Raw genomic sequence first — 18,911 nt, 5'->3', positions numbered from 1 at the left:
CTCAAGACCTGTCTCTTATACACATCTAGATGTGTATAAGAGACAGCCTCAAGACTCCAAGATACACCACTGGTATCATGCTATCTTATGTAAAACCCCCATTGTATCTAGTAAACATATACTAATAAATCAAATATCTGGTTCAGTCACATAAGTATATTAAAACACAGTATTCTTCAATAATTTTCTAAATTTAAGACAAATTTAGTACTCACAATTAATATCAAAATTAATTTATTTTGTTTTAAAATTCTGATGGCAGTTAAAAGTTTCAGAAGGTATACTGTAATCTTCCAGCACCTATAAAAAATTTCACTTTTATTTAAATGTTTTTAATTTGGTATATTCTCTGAGTTTAAAAAAATCATTTTGAATAAAGAAAACTATAATTTCATCAAAGCAAGACAAAACATGTTGAAATAGTTATTAAATGGCTGTATTTGACTGGTCATCTTCCAGCTCTTTAATGTTAATGTTAGACATTAGGTGCATTAAGTTCTTTTAACAAATGAAACTTTCTATATTTTGTCAAGTTATCAAGTCAAAAAGAAAACAAATAAGCTGGGACAGAAAAATGTTGAATTTACATATTTATTAACTAGTAGGTAAGTCATTTAGGTAACAAGGCATACATCTGTTATCTAGGTAGTTATTCACAAAATAGCCTTAATAAACATAGGGCGACAAAGGTATACATACACCTAGTTGCATTTGTTAAGTATGATTTTGGCAGTGGACAGCTCAGAAGAGGGTCTACCAGTCAAATACTGCCACTGTATTTTATTTTTAGTTACCATTTTGATGACCACTATCACTTTGATCTGGACCACTTCAGTTCAAATTTATAGGATATTCTCTACTAAATCAAATACAGTTCTTTTTATGAAAATTATAGATATTTTTTATCCTTGTGTAGGATTAAATATAATTTAGATTTTTTCTTTTTTTTTAAATCAAATTAAATTGCACATAAATCTGTCAAGTTTTTTGTGACAAACATCATATAGTTGACAACACTCAACACAGTTATTTTTCATTTAGCAGTACCATACACCCACACTTAAATGAAAGATGCTAAACTAGCCCTTCAAATGAAAATTAATCAAAGTAGGGGTTAGGAATAATGCATGAACCCTATTTCTTTCAGTCATTTAAAATACTAAAGTACATAATTTGAACATACTCAAATGCATTATCAATGGCCAAACAAATTTTTGAATAGGTGGCTTTAACCTATTACCTAAAATTATACCGTAACTAATATAATGTCAATTCTGAAAATATATTTGAATGCACTTGAATTGGATAAATTTATCAATTTTGACCTGAAGGGTTACAACTCTTATTGGAACATTAGGGAGCTTTTGACTGCATCTCGCAGTGGTACGTAGAATGTAATGACGTCACTAAAAAGTCATCTGCGCATGCGAGAAAGTAGGATGGTCACAAATTAGAGAATCCGTTTTAGCATCTAGTCGTCAACGCAAATCGAAAGCTTCCTATTGTGACCTTCATGAATTTGTGCACTCTGCTTCAACTTCCATAGCAACATCTGACACGACCTCTGTTTGTGCTGCAAGTGTGACATCATCCAGCAAAAGAACTTCTGGATGCTTTGGCAAATGACCATCGTTGTATCCAGACCCAAGACTCTGAGGTAAACTTTGCACAATAACTTTTTGTTGAATATTGATGCTGTTGGCACCTGCTTTAGGCCTAGCTTTTGATTTCATTGAGGGTGGTATGAAAGGTTCATCCAAACGGACTTCTGTAATTCGGTTTGCTTTAGTCCTAGAATCCTTTTTGGTAGTTTGACGTGGCTTTGGGCTCTGCTGAGCCAGACCACTTATAGGGATGGCAGTAGTGTTTGGACTTTTAGACATGTTGCCATTACCTGGTTGAATCCTAATAAAAGTCCTCGGTTGAATATCAGAATTTTGACAATTGAGGTCAGTAGATTGGGCAGATGGTGTATTTGTAGAGTGTTGAAAAGCTGCAGCATTATTTTTCTGAATAGGTACTGTTGAGTTTTGGACACCTGTTGAAGGTGAGGAATGTCTAATATCAAGTTGGCCTGGGGTCATATTTCCTGGCCCCGTAGCAGGTGAAACTACAATAATTTGTGTGTTTCCTACACGTTGAGTCATAACAGTGTGTGGTCCAGTCGGTGAATTGACTGAATTTTGAGGAGACAGCATCCTAATTTGCATATTTGTTGAAGAATTCGGTGGTGTTTGAGAAAGTTGCTGCGATGATGATTGCAGATGCAACACTGGAGACTGTTGAACAGTTGAAGAGTTATAAGATGGGAATCTTGGAGGAGTGTTTGCTACTTCTAAATGTTCCTGAATGGCAGCTGGCGAAGGCTGTGGTATACTATGCTGTCTAATCATGAACTGTTTACCACCTTGGAGAGGTGTAACAACATAAACAGTTTGCATAGGGGTTGTAGGCGTGCTTTGACCAGGTGTGCCTTTACCTGGTGTTCTTTGTCCATCAAGTGTTCCATTAACAATTGGTGAACAACTAACTTGTGTAACCAACTGTGCATCTTTCACCACTGGCTGTTCATCATTAACAATACTGTTGTCATAGCTGACCCTGACTTTCGGCACTCGACCTGAGCGTGTGGGTCGTGCAAGAATGTTTGTGACCTCAACATCACTGTCAGCATCGCCATGATCTGAATCATTGTCAAGAACGCTATCATTAAACTCAGCTTCCTCTGTCTCAAGTTCTGCATCCTCAGATGTCACCACTTTATTCTTCATTCCTAAATCAAGTAATATTAAATGTTGTTTATTAAAATGTATTTGCATGGTGTATCTTTATTACCGGCATTAACATAAAACAAACATATATAAACATTATGTAGTTTTTAGAATATGGAATCTTACTTTGCTTCTTTCCTGTTTGTTTCTTGCTACCAGTCCCACTCTCAACATCTGAGTCTGCGTCTTCAAACATTGCCTTAACCAACGGTGTTTTTTCTCCTAAATGTTTAATAAGGAAAGTAATTGTGAATTTCTCATTATTTAAAAACAAATAATGACATATAATTTAAATGAAGATTACAGAAAATAAATAATAATAATTGGGAAAAAGTGACATATTTAATATTTACTCCATTACCTCATTCAATTCAGAATTATACACAGTCGCTATTTGATGTTATAATTATATTTCACAATATATATTTTATTACTCTTGTTCTTATTAACATATATGAACATAAACTTGGTAGTAAGCCTATAGGCAACAATGACATAGCCATCTGATGTTATCTTAAACTCTGGAATAATGCTGTACTGTGAGCGGACTACCCAGTAGATACTCACGTATTGCTTTATCGACGCGTACCCTATTTACACGCTCCTCCCGCTTAAATTTGTTCTTTATTTGGTGCCTTGTCCGCTTCGGGAAGAGTGCATTAATCATGGAAAAGTCTGTACCCACCATGCTCAGTGCCATAAAGAATCTTTCAGTTTCTGAACATAAGGAGAAAAAAAGACATCATATATATAATCTGGGTATAGAACAACAATCTGGTTATTTGATGAATGATTATGCACTAAGGTGTTTTGTTCTGTTGCACATTGATAGTGCTGTAGGAAAAGAACAAGGCATAGTTTATGTCGAGCAGCATGTGTGAACGTTGGTCCTGTTAAGGGATTGCAACTTGGTGATATTGTAATTAAACAAATTGAAATGAGTTGACTTAACTAGCACCACCCTTTAAAAAGTCCCAATTCTAATTAGAGCCCTGTGCATTTATTGTAACTTAAACAATAATTACCCCTTTTGGTCCATGCTGTTGTGTGTACCCTTTTCCGAAAACTTGCATACGTTACATTAGAAGAATCTTCATGGACCACTTCAGCGTCTTCTGTGACAAATGTTCTTAATGGAGATGCTTCAACTGTTAAACTGTAAAAAGAAGACACTTTATTATTTGATGAGACTTCATAAAAAGTTGCTGAACCCAAGACTGTGATATTGAAACAAGTACTTCCAAGGAGTAAATACAACTCAACAACTCAAAATAGGGGTGCTGATTGGGGGGGGGGGGGGGGGGGGGGCTTGATGATTATGTGAGGAGTGCTAGGCCGCAAAATAAGGTGATATGGGTGTGAATTTCTTTTCTTTGAACATTTTCAATGGAGGGATGTGACAGCTTTTTTTTTTTGGGGGGGGGCGTTCGCACCTCCTAGATATGCCACTGCTTTCAATAAGTCAGAGATCGATGCGCCTTTATGGTATGGCACTACAGTATTTCCATAAGGCAAAAATGACAATTGAGATAATTATTACAAAAAATAAAATTAAAATGTATATTGTTTATAGGTTTGCATGGCAAATTAACAATATATTTATGTAATATTAAACTACATCTATAAATTATCAATTTATTAAATACCATTTATTACCTTTCTTTATCAATCACTATTTTTCCATCTGCATCAATCCTAACTTGAGGAGCCAGCTGCTGGTCATTGGTACCAGTCTCCCCATCCACTTCATCCTCTGGTTCGTTTGAAGCACTGAAGCATAAAATAGACCACAATGAATGTATCACATCAAAAATAATTTTGTAAGATTTAACATAATTACCAGTTATACAATTACATTACATATTGTAGATAAGATCAGTGGTAATGAGGGAAGGGGAATCACCATAATTGTAAACTACTGCAGTACAACTGAGGCTTTAACTTTTATTAAGAAATGCTTTGACTTGGATGGCCAAGAGGTTAAGGCAGGCGCGCCTCTATGTTCAGCCATAATATCGGCGCTGGTTCGAAAGGCACGCTCACCTACGATTCTGGTGGTGGAAAAAGTATTTTTCAAAGGACTATAAAACGTAGGCCCAGTATACACAATTTGGTTCATGTGCACTTTAAAGAACCCAGTACATCTTTGAGACGAGTTGGGGTTACCCCGGTGTATTGGTCCACTCAGCCCATGTTGTGGACAGACAAGAGCAGCACAGACACAAACAGACCCTTAAGGGAGAAGCAAGTTACTGTAAGAGACAGTCCACACCTCGACCGCTTTGAGACCATTTCGGTATAAAGCGGTATATAAATCCTACTACATTACATTGTGTTTGGGGTATTTACTTCCTTTTATCAGTCATATTGATTGATATATATAACCAACCTTGTACTTTAGTTCATTCTAAAGAAAATGACAAATTATTTATTCATAGTTTTTTACATATATCTATTTACAAACCTTGACTTCTCTTTCAGATTGGTAGAATTATCCTGATTCGGTTTAACTTTTTCTTTTGATACCAATGACGATCTGGAAGAATAAATTTAAGGCTTTATAATTAAAAAATAAATATTATCAAAATCACATATTTACACTAAAATGTAAAAAATCTGTAAAAAAAGGAATGATAATGATAACCATATATTCACGTAATTCGTAATTCACGTATATTCACCTTTATATATAAAATACTTTCTTGTAGATTTAAATCTATGATGACATAAAACTCATATGCTTGACTTTGAATTTAAGAGTTTGTCATTAAAGATTCTTAATGCACCTAGAAAACATAAAGTTATGCTCGCTAGAGATTATCACTTTCTTTGACAAAAAACTGTTATATGCCTATATATGGTCATGATGTGCCTATATATGGTCATGAAGTGCCCATATATGGTCATGATGTGATCATGACCATATTTAGGCATGTAATTTGTTTTTGTTTTGATTAAAGAAAACAAACACAATAATTTGAAATATTGTGCATGATCTTACTTCATTGGGTTAGCTTTTGGGTTGTAGTAGATCAGATCACTCATAGTCATCTTGCTGCGGTCAGGTGGGATTGTCTTCTTTATATATCGCTTCCTCCGTTTGGCTGGCGTCTACAAAAAAAAAATTTAAAAACCTTAACAGCCACTCAGAGAGTTCTCCTCTTTAACTCTTTTATAATTGTTATTAAAATTATTTTTTTATTGTTTTATTTTTTGCTATCTTTATCTTTTTTTTCTAACTTAATAGTAATTTGCAAAATAGACACTAATCAACTTTCAGCATCTCATTAGCCTATCAAATATTTTAGTTTATTAATTGGCATTCTGCACACAAACTGAAGACTAAAGATCCAGGAAACCATGTGCTAATGAAAATTAGTGCATGGTTAGGGATAGGAAAATAACATTGGTAGTTGCTGACGTCACAATTGACTTATAAACTCGATCATTGTACTATTATGCAGAAAATTAGTGGAAATAACAGTTCATTCATAACTAAGTAGCTTGATACCTCAGCTTGCAATGCCTTGAGGTCTCGGATGCGCTTATCCTGAATGCTTGGGGGAAGTGCCGCCCTCTTTTCAACCAAACGCTCTGGACGAGAAGGTGACTGGACGGCCTTCGGGTGCACAGTTGGCTTTGAAGTGGGAAGTTTAGGTTGAGTTGAGGTAGATGATGTCTCCTTGTTGTTTGATTGTGGTACATTGACTGCTGCCACATTAGAAGTAACTGGAAAAACAGTTAAAAATAATTACGATACAAACTTCTTGAGGTTTGTCCACACTATAAAAAACACTGTTGTATGCCCATATATAGTTATGATGTGCCTATATGGTCATGATGTGATGTCATCATGACCATATTTAGGCATGTCACATGTTTTTTTTCATATTCAATTTGATAGTTTGGACAGGGCTTTAAGCACATTGCTTTCAGAAGAATAATAATACAAGAGTAGTAATAATGAAGTAATGAGGTAATGTATGTTTTCAGTATGGTAAATCCTAAATAGTGAGAGGAATTAAATGTATGGAAACTGTGATCACAAAAACAACAAGCACAATTATGGACCTTTTAGAGTGTAAATAAAAATTAACTTCTGATCAATCACAACATTTCGTTGAACATGTGGGACCAGGAGTAATATGCACAGGTCCCACTAAAAAAAAAAAGAAGTATAATTTTCGTGCGACGCATTTCCTTTTGTGGGACCTTAGCAACAATATCCAAGGAGCAGGCTTGGCAAAACGATCCATCCATTGAAAAACCTCTATTTTTTCTGAGACTACATGCAAAAAACCCCTTCTACATAATGGGCAAACTAATAACAAAATAACTTTGTACCTTCAGCATTTCTAATAGACTCAACCACTCTCCTCACTGGGGGTGGCTCTGATGGTTTATTTGAATCACTATTGCGAATTAAAGCACCACTGGTATCAGAAGTATCAGCATTAATATTTTTCTTCACTGCATCAGGTAACTTTCCTCTGCTTGGCTGTGGAGGTACTGGTAACCGCATTCGATGCTGACCAAGATTAGGTTTGGCTGAGATCCGCCTCCTGCGTTGAGGATTTGAATTGTCTTTCGATTGTGATGTTCCCTCTTCAGCTGACTCTGTTCCCGGAATAGAAGTGTCTTGTGTTTGCACCTGTTGCTATTGCAAATTTACAAAAAAATCAATGAAAAAGTAACTATCTTGTTTTTTTTTTAATGTAACACCCAACAGCAAGAATACTACCACCCCCTGGAATTCGCCACTGGGAAGATAAGCATTTTACCAAGCTATTATTCAACTACGCTACAAATTATTTAATAGATTCCTTTCATTTTTAAATGACAATGTTATTAATTATAATTATTACCTTTTCTGTAATAGTAGTTACACTGGGGGAAGCTTCCAAAGATTCAGCTGTTTTATGTACTTGGGAAACTTCATGTCTAATGGTCTCAAGGCTAGATAAGCTGAGATTAGGTGAGTCGGAACCAGGTGACACGGGCCTAGGCTTAGGAACCTCAGGTGCATTAGCATTTGGTACATCGGCACTGCGCGTTTCTGTTGCAGGAACAGGTGGATGTCCTGTTGTCTCCTTCGATGGTGGCTTCGGGACTTTATTATCTGCTTTCAACACAGTAGCTTGGGATAACCGCCTTGATGCAGCAAGATTAATGGAAGGTCTAATTTTGGAGCGTCTCATGCTTACTTATTCCTGCCTTATTAGGCATAGGTATCTGCATTTGATAAGAATTTGTAAGTCACATTGAACATTTTTCTCATACATTAAAAATATAAGAAACATTAGTATCAGACATATATGTATAGAGGGCCTAGTATAGGCCCTATTATTTATGATGAAAATAAATATTTTATTGGGCCTAGACCATATCTTGTTTCTAGCACTGTTTTATTCATTCCATTTCTTTTCATCATATTATATAATATATGATATGATGGTAGGTGGGTGCCAAAAGTTGATAAGCCAGGATTATCATGATAATATATCAAGACTGTTCCATTCTATTCTGGAAGATCAAATCACCCCCTTCATGATAAACTAAAGTACCATCATATCGAGCGCCAGGGGCTGTTTCTGGACACTACTTCTCGAACCAACCGCTATCTTCTTTCTTTCTTATTACAGGCTATCCAATGTTTTAATAAAAATTTCAAAACATAACTAATTTTTTTTGCCTTTCAAACTGTATTTTACATCATTATATTCTTACTAATATTGATAGTTTTAATAATGTATTATATTTACGAGCAACGAATTTCCGTAAATAAAACTAGGCCTATGGTATGCCTAGGTAAAACTAACTAAATAAAAGGATGCAAGAAAGTGAGCCTGACCTGAGTTTATTATTATTAATATTGACATCTATAATCATGCCACTCTAATCCACCTACAACCTACCAGATCATACTACGGAAGAACTATTTGAGATGACTGGCCCAAGGCCTATTAATTATATAAACTACCTAGGCTAGGCCTAACTAAACGAGTTTCCTATGAAAAGGGAAGTGGGGACGGTCGGCGAATCGTCGGTCTGTCGTTGCACAAGAGGGTCATGCTATTGCTGTGTTTTTATAGCCTACGAGAGAGAAGATAAATATAACAATAATTATATAAATCATATTAAATTCCCTACACTAACAGTTTAGTAGAAAACACTTACGATATCCAATACACGGTTAATTATAATATCTGTTTGATATTATTTCATTTTACCGGCGTTTTAAGCGAGATTACCCTTACAACATCTGCTCATCATCATCGGTGTTTTTGTTGCATTCTCTTTTTCAGCTCTTTCTCTCTCCGCCAGCGCGCCACCAGGTACTGCAAACTGCCGCTCAAAACCGTGACTCAGACCCAATAGTAGCCCAAACCAACTATCAACAATTTATCGCTTCGTTTCATTTTTTATTTAATTCAACACACATGTCATTGACAGTTGCCATTTTCCCCCCTAATAAAGACCAGTCCAATAAAATACCACCTCCTATTACAAAAAGACTACTTTTCTGCGGCCCAGGTTGAATTTAGAGACCAAAGACACGAGCGGATCCAAGATGGATCTGCGGGTGGGTGGGTGGCGCGAAGCACACTACAACTTGGGACAGTGGGAGGAGGGGTTATGCGCGGCGAGGGATTAACTGGGGGGCCGCCAAGGCCCCACCCCCTGGAATATTTGCATTTAGGCCTACCACTTATCAAAACGATTTTAGACGGTTTAGGAAGCAAACAAACTTTGTGTTTTTAGCATTTCTCTGTCCCTACACATCAGGTCTGCAGAAAATATCATTGTATTCAAGTCCAGACCGTAAAGAAACATCTGTTTTACCAGAGCGGTCCATGCGAATGCCGGCGCATATATATTCACTATTTATTATTTCCCTAGTGTTTGTATTTACTTGCATAGACCATGGGTGACCTATTTAATAGGTCCATGCATAGACACAGTATATGATGCACTGGGAAATGAACAATACAATTAAAATTGTAGGCCTATTTTTCCAGTACCTACATACCGATAATAAAACAAAACATAACAAAAACAAAAAAATGGCCCTTGAGTCTGACTATTAAGCATCTGTCTATTAATAAACTATGTAACATGCAGTGGTGGCGGCGCCAGAAGAGGGGGGGGGGGCTATATCCCCCGTCGGGGAAGACGATAAATTTTGTCGGGGAACAAACAAATAAAAAAAAACATTTACTTGTAATATTCGTTTAGCCACCATATTGTGTGTGTTAACTTTTCATCACAACAACAACAACAATAATAATAATAATTATTATTAATATTAATAATAATAATAATAATAATAATAATAATAATAATAATAATAATAATAATAATAATAATAAGTCAATGAGACTAATTAAAAATAATTTGCGTTCTGTTATGACAAATGCTCATTTAGACCAGGGACCGTGGCTTCCGTGGACCCCCACCGGGGGCCCTAGGCGGCCCCCTGGCCCCAGCCAATTGAGATTCGATTCGCTCCACTAGCCCCCCCCCCCGTCGGGGCCCTTAGCCCCTCCGTCGGGTAGGTCCTGGCGCCACCACTGGCAACATGGGCATTTTAAATGATAAATAAAAGAGCCTTTATACTCTTTTTGAGTGTTTGATCGCTCCTATATTAAAATGATCAAAAAACTTCACTATTAATATAAAAGATAGGCCTACACGATACAATGTATGATATTTGCATGCAGGTATTCGATCTCTACTGATTGAAAAACGTTCTAAAAGACAAATCGGTGTTGGGGGTATAACGTTGTGTTCGTGTCAATTGAGCAGAAAAAATAAATACTTTCTGTCGGTTATTTTCTTGTAAAATGTAAAGATGTAATTATTATTATTACCGTATTTAGTTTCATTAATATTATTATTATTATTATTAATATTATTATTATTATTATTATTATCATTATTATTATTATTGTTATTATTATTATTATTATTATTTTATTATTATTATTATTATTTTATTATTATTATTATTATTTAATTATTATTGTTATTATTATTATTTTATTATTATTATTATTATTGTTATTATTTTATTATTATTAATATTATTTTATTATTATTATTATTATTATTATTATTATTATTTTATTATTATTATTATTGTAGTTGTTATTATTATCAAGCTTAGGGTAAAATAAGGTCATAGTCCTTTTTTCTTTTAATAACTTAGAAATTGGGCGTGGCGGCCGCCATTGCCGGTGGGGGGGGGGGTGTATAACAATTTTACATATCCTATACGATTTTTATAATTTCCCTCTAAATAGAGATATTAAAAGACCACGTTTAATGCCCGTCTAATTAGAGACCAATGGTTAAAAACCTGTGCGCGAATTCATCTGAACAACCAGAAGAATATATTTACATGTCGGAATACCAGGTGGTAGCAAAACCAATTGGAAAAACAAGTTACTGCATTCTCGTTCATTCCTGTTTAAAATGTGGTAGGGGGAGGGTGTGGACCGATGGAGATAACAGTGGGTAAGTACACCACATTAATGATGAATTATATATTTAACAGCAATATTAGGCCTATAGGCCTATACATGATTATAGGCCTAATGGTAAGATAACTACCGAATGTGGAATCACAGAAAAATATATCATAAATATAAGAATTATAATAATTACAAATAGGCCATTAACCATTCACGGTCCACAAAGCATGTCGCTTATGTTTGTCACATTTTGATTTACAGGTGATGATTCCATAGATTAAACTGGTATTCATAGTCAAAGAATTGTAATTATTCAGCAGATACGCTACAGTATATGCCTCAAATAAAATTGCCGAAAATAATATCCGCCCACTGGAGTCTTTTGACGTTTACACCTTGTTATCCTCCTCATCAAGACGTGCACCCAAGCATCAAACCTAGTAAGAACTAACACATGATGAAATCAAGAAGATATTTGGCATATTCTTATACCTTTTTGGTTGAAATTCATGCTTTTCTCCCACATACTAACACATAAAAACAGAATTATTATTTACATATAATTACGATAAATTGTTGACATTGCATAAAATATTTAAGAAAGTTATATTTAATGTTGCCCTGATTCAATAATGCTCGCTTTTGAATCTGTTCTGAATTCGTTACAAACATGCTTGGTAATCCGGTTGTGCAACATAAGTATGCCGAAGCACACTGGTTGAAAGAATTATATACGAAGGCTGTCTCTAGAGAATGATGCTAGGTAATCTGTCGAAGTCTATAGATTATGTATTTTTCATAATAAACATGGTTTATTATGAATCCTATAGTTGTTCTACAGATTTTCATAAGATCCTATAGACTGCTGTAGATGATTTCTGTAGAAATTCAAGACATTATTTTTCTAATGGTTTGTTGGTATAAGATTTATTATTATAATAATGCAAATATGCAAATGAACTAACACTTAGGCCAACAGGATATGCATACAGTTGTGCAAATTAAGCATGCTGAAGCACACTGATTGATTATGATTATTTACATTCCATTAGCGAAATAGTTGATAGAATTCTATAGAAAGTCTATAGAGGTTTAAGAGAATGCTATAGAAAATTGATGGAACGCTATAGGTCAGGATGAAAATGTATTGTGAAAACATATTGATATACGGACCTATATATATATATATTATATTATATATATATAAAGAAAGAAGAAAGTGCTATTGAAAGTGTATAAAATATTATTGGTTAGATTATGAAATCTATATAAATTCTATATTCTATAAATATTTAAATAAGACCTATAGACTTATGTAGAGGTATTACTATTGAAATTCAATATATGATTTTCCTAAGGCTCTGTTCATATAGTTTTATTACTTAAAACGTTCTCTTAGCAAAATAGTTGTTGATTTCTATAGAAACTCTATTACGAAGTTTAAAGAAATGTATAATATTTATAGAACCATGATTAGGAAAAAGTAAAGACCTACCATGTTATTGTTAATATACCATGTTAGATTAAAATATTTATAGAACTATATTATTAGGTTAGCTTTTTCCTAATTGTGAAAACCTATGTTTTATACATAAATTCAATATGATCTAAATACCTTTATAGATGTAGACTAAGTGCTATATACATTCAATACATTACTTTTCTAAGGCCTGTTCAGTATATTGTTAAGCTTTTTTAGAACAATTCTTTAGCAATGTAGTTTATCGAATCATATAGAAACTCTGTAAGAGGTTGAAGAAAGTGCTATTGGAAGTGAATAAAGCATAGGTTATATTAAAATGTATCTATAGACTTCGGAGAATTACCTAAACCTATAGATATTCTACAGATAACATTTTGATAAATTAAAGCTATATATGCCAATGAACTAACAGTTAGGCCACTCTCAATAAGCATAATATTCCAGTTGTGCAAGTATCCTGGAGCACATTGGTACCGTCGAATATATATCCAAATACGTCTCAGCAACAGGTAGGTCACTAACGCAGCAAGACGTCGATTCAAGTCGGGCCTATTCAAGAACCAAACCAAGTAAGAACTAACAATGTAATATTTATTTCAGCTTCTATACCACCTGCGCTCCCCCTCTCTGTAAACCAAACTTTATTTTTTTATTCTTGTGGATATTTTAGGTCATTATTTTGATAAAGGTAGCAACCTACCCGAAATTTAGTTCTTATCAGTTGAAACACTGTGGTGATACGCTGACACTTTTTTTCTAGCAAGACATCGATTCAAGTAGGGTCTCAAAGATCCAAACCAAGTAAGAACTAACAATGCAATTTTTATTTCAGCTTCTTTATCACATGTACTCGCCCATTTTTGTAAACCAATTTTTATTTGTTATTCTTGTGGATATTTTAGGTCATTATTTTGATAAAGGTAGCAACAGCTGCCAGGAATTTAGTTCTCTTATCAGAGTGAAACACTGTCTGGTGGCAGTGTAGTTTTCTGTGTTTATTGACAATTTTTTCTAGTGTGTTGTTTTTCCATATTCACTTTAGACAAGAAGGTGCTATATAGTGTACTTTCTTGTATCTTTCTTCATTCTGGAATAAATTTGAATGTCTGTATAGCGTTTAAAATGGTTGTATCGTCCCACATAATGGGCATGTATTTGACAAAAAATAAATAAGTGTGAAAAAAAAACTTGGTTTCTGTGTCTCATTTCTTGAAATCGTAGCGTAATTGTCCTAGCAACATACTATATACTTGACATTGTTTTCTTATTTAGTAAGTGTATCATCTGCTTTGACTGGTGTAATTGTACTATGTATCACGGAGAAATGAATATATTATTTCTCTGTATTTAATCTCTTGCTATTAAAATAATTGTGAAAAAATTGGTGTCGGTGACTCGTTTCTTTGGTGTGGTTGTTGTTGTTGTTGAAATTATGTTCGTGATTTTGCTACCTTGTTACCTTATAAAATTTTGTTTCATCTTTTTCATTTCAGATAAATTGCGTTTATTTATGGTGACATTTGGATTGAAGACGTTTCTTTGCAATCACGCTCGACATTTCTTTGCAATCACGTTTACAGCATAATTGATTTGTTATGTACTATGCTATTTGAGATAAAAGCATTCTATCATTTCAGGCAATCAGTGACATCACGCTTGGGTGTTGGAGATGCGAAACTTACGACTTATTTTTGTGTTGTGCTGTGTTGATTTCGATTTATTTTAACATTTGGCGCCAGTGAGGGTGGGAGTGGATGGGTGGAAGAGAGCGTACCCTTCAAAGAGCTTCCTCCTCCTTAATCGAGGAGCAAAAAATAAGGCCCCTAAATGTAATTATTACAGAATGTGAGACTCTTAAATACATTAATTGTACGAGTTTTTGTTGGCCTCTCCCCCAAAATTTCTTATGAGGAACTCTTGGTTAGTCTGACCCACCCACTTGATGAAATGGCAGCCTTTCAGTTGGCAGCATAGCCCCAGCCCCTCCCCCCCCCACCTCGATCAAATCCCGGCGGCACCATATTTTCAAGTGGTTAATCACATTAAATGTAAATTTCATATCTTTTCAGATAAAATATAAACTGTTTGCCTGAATAATTATGTTCCCATCCTCTGTCGTCGTGAAGTGTAGGCCTAGAATCCACCAACCGGATCATGTGTCGTTGGGTGGATCTTATCAGCCTGTTCGTCTGGTCAACCGTTACATTATGCGTATCATTGGCTCATTGAGCCAGATTGAGCTAACACATTATTCCATTATTATTATTATTTAAATGTTAATATAATTATTCAAACTCAATATTAAAATTTAAAAAAGTGTAACAAAATAGACATTGGCGTCCAAAAGATGGAGGAATACTTCCCATAGTTAAATAGGATATCAAAGTAAAATCTTAAGATGAACTACTGATGTTTCACAATTTAATCATAAACAAAATGGTAAGGGTTTACAAACATTACCAATACGCTCGAATACCGGACAATATTCTGAATTTTCTATTCAAATTTAACGTGGACAAAAAAAAAAAATGATTAAAAGTCAAACAGGACATCTCTTGAATGCAAATCAAACTTATGCTGGGCAACACTATAACGCGCGCGCAACGGATCGTTTTTAATGACGATTCTTTCAGACTGCCACCGCCGACAATCAGTAGGCGGCGTCGCGCCGTCTAGCGGTCACAGGGAGCGGAGTTGGATTCGTCGTATTAGGTGCCCGGCTTTGCTTTTCATTGTTTTTTATTTTGGCTTTATTAATCTTCACATAATTTCATTCATATAACCTTTTAGCATGCCATACTTCATGTAACTTCAAATTCGATTAACAGCTGATTAACAGACCAAAGATCTGCATTCATTTGCTGTCCGCATTCAAATTATTTTAATCATAATGATTCTTTAGGTCTAGTCCTACTCTTTATATGCAAGAGCGTTTTGGTCTTGGCATACGACACTATGAATAGTAAAACTAGTGCAGGTGTGTCTAATCAACTTTATATTTGTCGGTATCAATAGTAAAAAACATGCAATTTAAACTTCACTTTTATAATACATACGCCTACCACTAATTCTAAACAAATTTAAAAACCAACAAATACAACAGAATAATAATGATAATAATATATACCAAGACAGGAAAACATGAAAAACACTGTATGTAATAAAACCACGATGTACCTGCGAACCCAATTAGAATTTACAATTGTTCTTTACCAAAAACATAGGCTTACCAATAATAAGTAACGAACAGTTAGTCTTATTCATATACTTATGTGTACTGTAGATTAAATTGTAATTGTTTTATGGACCGTACTTTTTGTTTCTTTATTTTCATTCCCTTTTTTATGTTTTGATTGAATGATCCAATGTGAGGTTCCTGGTACTGAATAAGATAGAATAAACGACTGGTAATATGTAATGCATTGATATAAACTGATGTCAAGCTTTTTGTTAACCATAATCTGTACAGGTGTATCGAAGCAATAATTCGATTAATAGATACTATAATGCATACGTTTCATTAATAAATATAAATGCAATTTCCTGTCTGTCTTGATATTTTTATACCATTTGCTTTTTTTCTCCATCTAAAAATTTACGAAAAAAAACCCACATTAATACTTTAATTAATAATAAATAATAATAATAATGATAATAATACTTTTTTTTTCTTTTATAGTGATTTGGAAATGAGAGGTTATTACCATGCTGTCGATGCTGTCCCGTATCTACCGTACTGATGGTGAAGGTGAAACGCAATGGTCGACTGAACTCTTGTCATCTTTGTGGCCTGTATAATTCTAAAATGTGTAATCAACAATTGCAGAGCACTGGCAAATTACATTATTCACCCAATGTTTTTGTATTATGTTGTGCTAATGTCATTTTGCTGATATGATGCCGACAACATTAATGATGGAGAATATATTTAGACAAAATCCACACACAGAAATAGCCAGCCTGTCAGGCTACAAAGGATTTTGATTATTTTAATACTTGGCCTTAGGTCACAGTGATTATTAATGAACATTCCTACAATACTGAAACTTAGAAAATACATATTGCATATTTACATTGACCCTGCATCATCAAAACATTAAAATATTTCTGTATACAATAAAGCAACCGCACAATAATATTCTAAATATAATTTACTGAGAAATTCAATTAAACATAATATAATAATAGTAAAATAAAATTAATAACATACAATATAACAATAATTAATAATCAATTACAAAATAATTTAAATATAATCGGACTAGATAAAAATCAAACAGGACGTCTCATTGAGCGCAGATTTATATAATTACCTGTATTTGTTTTGTTTTACATAATCACTTTTACCATGTTTATTTTCGAACTCCTTGACTAACCATTTAGCACTTTGTATTCCATCCTCTCTGGTATCAAATCGGCTGTATAAACATAGATTAGACTAGGTCCATAGATTAGACTAGGTCCATAGGAATAGCTAGCATAAGTTGGGAGTAGTTAAGGTAGATAAGCCAGTTCAGGTAGATAAGCCAGTTAGGTTATTTAAGCATAGCAAATTTAGAGCACGGTAAAATGATTTCGTATTCGTAATATTGAGAGGATGGATAATAACATCATTCAAGCCCGACTAACATCAAATCTGCGCTCATGTACTGTCCACCAAATTTTAATCTAGAGGCCTATATATACACATTATATAATACATAATAATATATATGATGCTCACTGGTAGATCTAATATTTGGTTCTTTAGATTAAATCCATATACAGGCATAAAACCCAACACATCAACCCTACATCGTTTACTATTAAAGTATCTTTAAATAAAACGCATACTGTACATATATATTCATCAACTCATATTATACTTCATGTCACCATGCTTGTGCCTTATGTTGTCGGCTGAATATATTGATGGTGTTGACATATTATAAATTACATTTCAGGCATGTGTTATTGCATGATGACGAACGGATATCTATCACACTGTCGTGGGTTTCCTCCCACAAACACTTTTTTGGGGTGTAGGAGATGTCAACGGACATTTCAAGTCAACCTCTACCTCCAAGCGGTACACCCTGGAAAACTAGTAGCAATTCATCTAAGCTAACTAGGCTAATGAGGCTCTGGCGACAGGAGGAAGGCCACGGCAGATCCACTTATATCCGTATTTTTCCCCCAAGAAATTATGGCCGGACAGTATAATCCAAATTAACCGGTTATCATTCTTAAGTATATAATTATGGAAGATGTTGAATAAATGATGAAAACCATACGTCGTTTTGTATTGATTTTAAGTACGGTACATTCTGAATTAGATGGAGTACCTGAGGCGGATGCAGGATTTGGCTTTAGGGGGTGCGTGACAAATAAAATACTGATGCACTTCTACTGGTGACTGCACAAGTCATCAATCATCTGGTTAGAATCCCCTAATCGGGTTTGGTGACGGCCATCATGAATGGTGATGTCCCCGAAACTGATAAATATCGGATATATCAGTAGAATCGGGTGGTTGGGCCGGGGCTAAAGCGAGAACATTTTTGAGAATATGGACCTCAAGTGCCCGGAAATATATATCAACATCACACCCCTCCCCTTTGCATCCGCCCTAGAGTACTTGTAGTCAGTGTGAATGAAGTTTTGGAAAGTACTGTCCATTGTGAGGAGCCGATTTGAAGTAACTGATCGTTAATTTTATTTTTTATTTTATTTTTTGTTTATTCAAAAACCAACAGCGATGAACACAAAACATTTAAAGGGTGTTTTTTTTTTTTTTTTTTTTTTTAAATAAACAATGAAACATACAATATCATATATGGAGTATACAGACACACACACCCCCCACCCAACCTTAAAAAAACAATCACTCCATTACATGATAATGATAAAACTTGATCATGATGATGAAGACCACGGCTAAACGGAACATGCAGTAAATTTCTGTGTGTACGACCCGGGACATTGAATTTAAATAAAGCAACAAACCAAATTCAAAACATTCTATAAAAACGGGCCATTTCAAACTCTGTTAAGCGATTACCAATAGAATTGTGAGATAAAAAATTTAGGACAAGAATGCGGTAAGATTCATGCATAATTCCTTGTGGAGCAAGCGACAGTTCTCTTGAAATGAAACGGCCCGATTTGATTATGGGTTATATTATATACACATATATTTCATTT

The 18,911-nt window shown here is 34.4% G+C and overlaps 1 protein-coding gene and 1 long non-coding RNA gene across 7 annotated transcripts; one reads left to right on the top strand and one right to left on the bottom strand.

The window, feature by feature from the left end:
- Nucleotides 1–52: 52 nt before the first annotated feature.
- Nucleotides 53–9,085, bottom strand: LOC117107875. Of its 3 annotated transcripts, none has more exons than XM_033249693.1 (11): nucleotides 8,949–9,085; nucleotides 7,637–8,003; nucleotides 7,116–7,428; nucleotides 6,283–6,500; nucleotides 5,773–5,882; nucleotides 5,236–5,307; nucleotides 4,428–4,541; nucleotides 3,797–3,927; nucleotides 3,339–3,488; nucleotides 2,898–2,993; nucleotides 53–2,773 (listed from the first exon to the last, which is right to left on the bottom strand). In XM_033249693.1, the coding sequence occupies exons 2-11, from the start codon at nucleotides 7,967–7,969 to the stop codon at nucleotides 1,512–1,514; spliced, it is 2,799 nt and encodes a 932-aa protein (XP_033105584.1). In that variant the 5' UTR covers nucleotides 7,970–8,003; nucleotides 8,949–9,085; the 3' UTR covers nucleotides 53–1,511. The 3 variants fall into 3 exon arrangements, with proteins under 3 accessions (XP_033105584.1, XP_033105585.1, XP_033105586.1); XM_033249694.1 differs by having other exon boundaries at nucleotides 7,116–7,422; XM_033249695.1 differs by having other exon boundaries at nucleotides 7,116–7,419.
- A 2,149-nt stretch (nucleotides 9,086–11,234) lies between these two features.
- Nucleotides 11,235–16,970, top strand: LOC117107885. 4 transcript variants are annotated; one of them, XR_004445304.1, is made up of 3 exons: nucleotides 11,235–11,288; nucleotides 11,507–11,685; nucleotides 16,408–16,970. It is a non-coding gene; the product is annotated as an uncharacterized LOC117107885 (long non-coding RNA). The 4 variants fall into 4 exon arrangements; XR_004445303.1 differs by lacking the exon at nucleotides 16,408–16,970 and adding an exon at nucleotides 14,366–14,415; XR_004445301.1 differs by lacking the exon at nucleotides 16,408–16,970 and adding an exon at nucleotides 14,222–14,355.
- Nucleotides 16,971–18,911: the final 1,941 nt, after the last annotated feature.

The sequence above is a fragment of the Anneissia japonica genome, unplaced genomic scaffold, assembly GCF_011630105.1.
Source record: "Anneissia japonica isolate Jap-2015-1 unplaced genomic scaffold, ASM1163010v1 scaffold288060_len1141017_cov207, whole genome shotgun sequence".
Lineage (NCBI taxonomy): Eukaryota > Metazoa > Echinodermata > Crinoidea > Comatulida > Comatulidae > Anneissia > Anneissia japonica.
This window is presented reverse-complemented; position numbering and strand designations above follow the sequence as displayed.

Excerpts from the sequence above, each read along its gene's own strand:
- LOC117107875 (XM_033249693.1), bottom strand. The coding sequence starts at position 7,969 with ATGAGACGCTCCAAAATTAGACCTTCCATTAATCTTGCTGCATCAAGG. Across the intron at positions 3,489-3,796 it reads AACAGCATGGACCAAAAGGG|AAACTGAAAGATTCTTTATG; the intron begins GTAATTATTGTT and ends CCTTATGTTCAG. Across the intron at positions 2,774-2,897 it reads ACAAACAGGAAAGAAGCAAA|GAATGAAGAATAAAGTGGTG; the intron begins GTAAGATTCCAT and ends TACTTGATTTAG.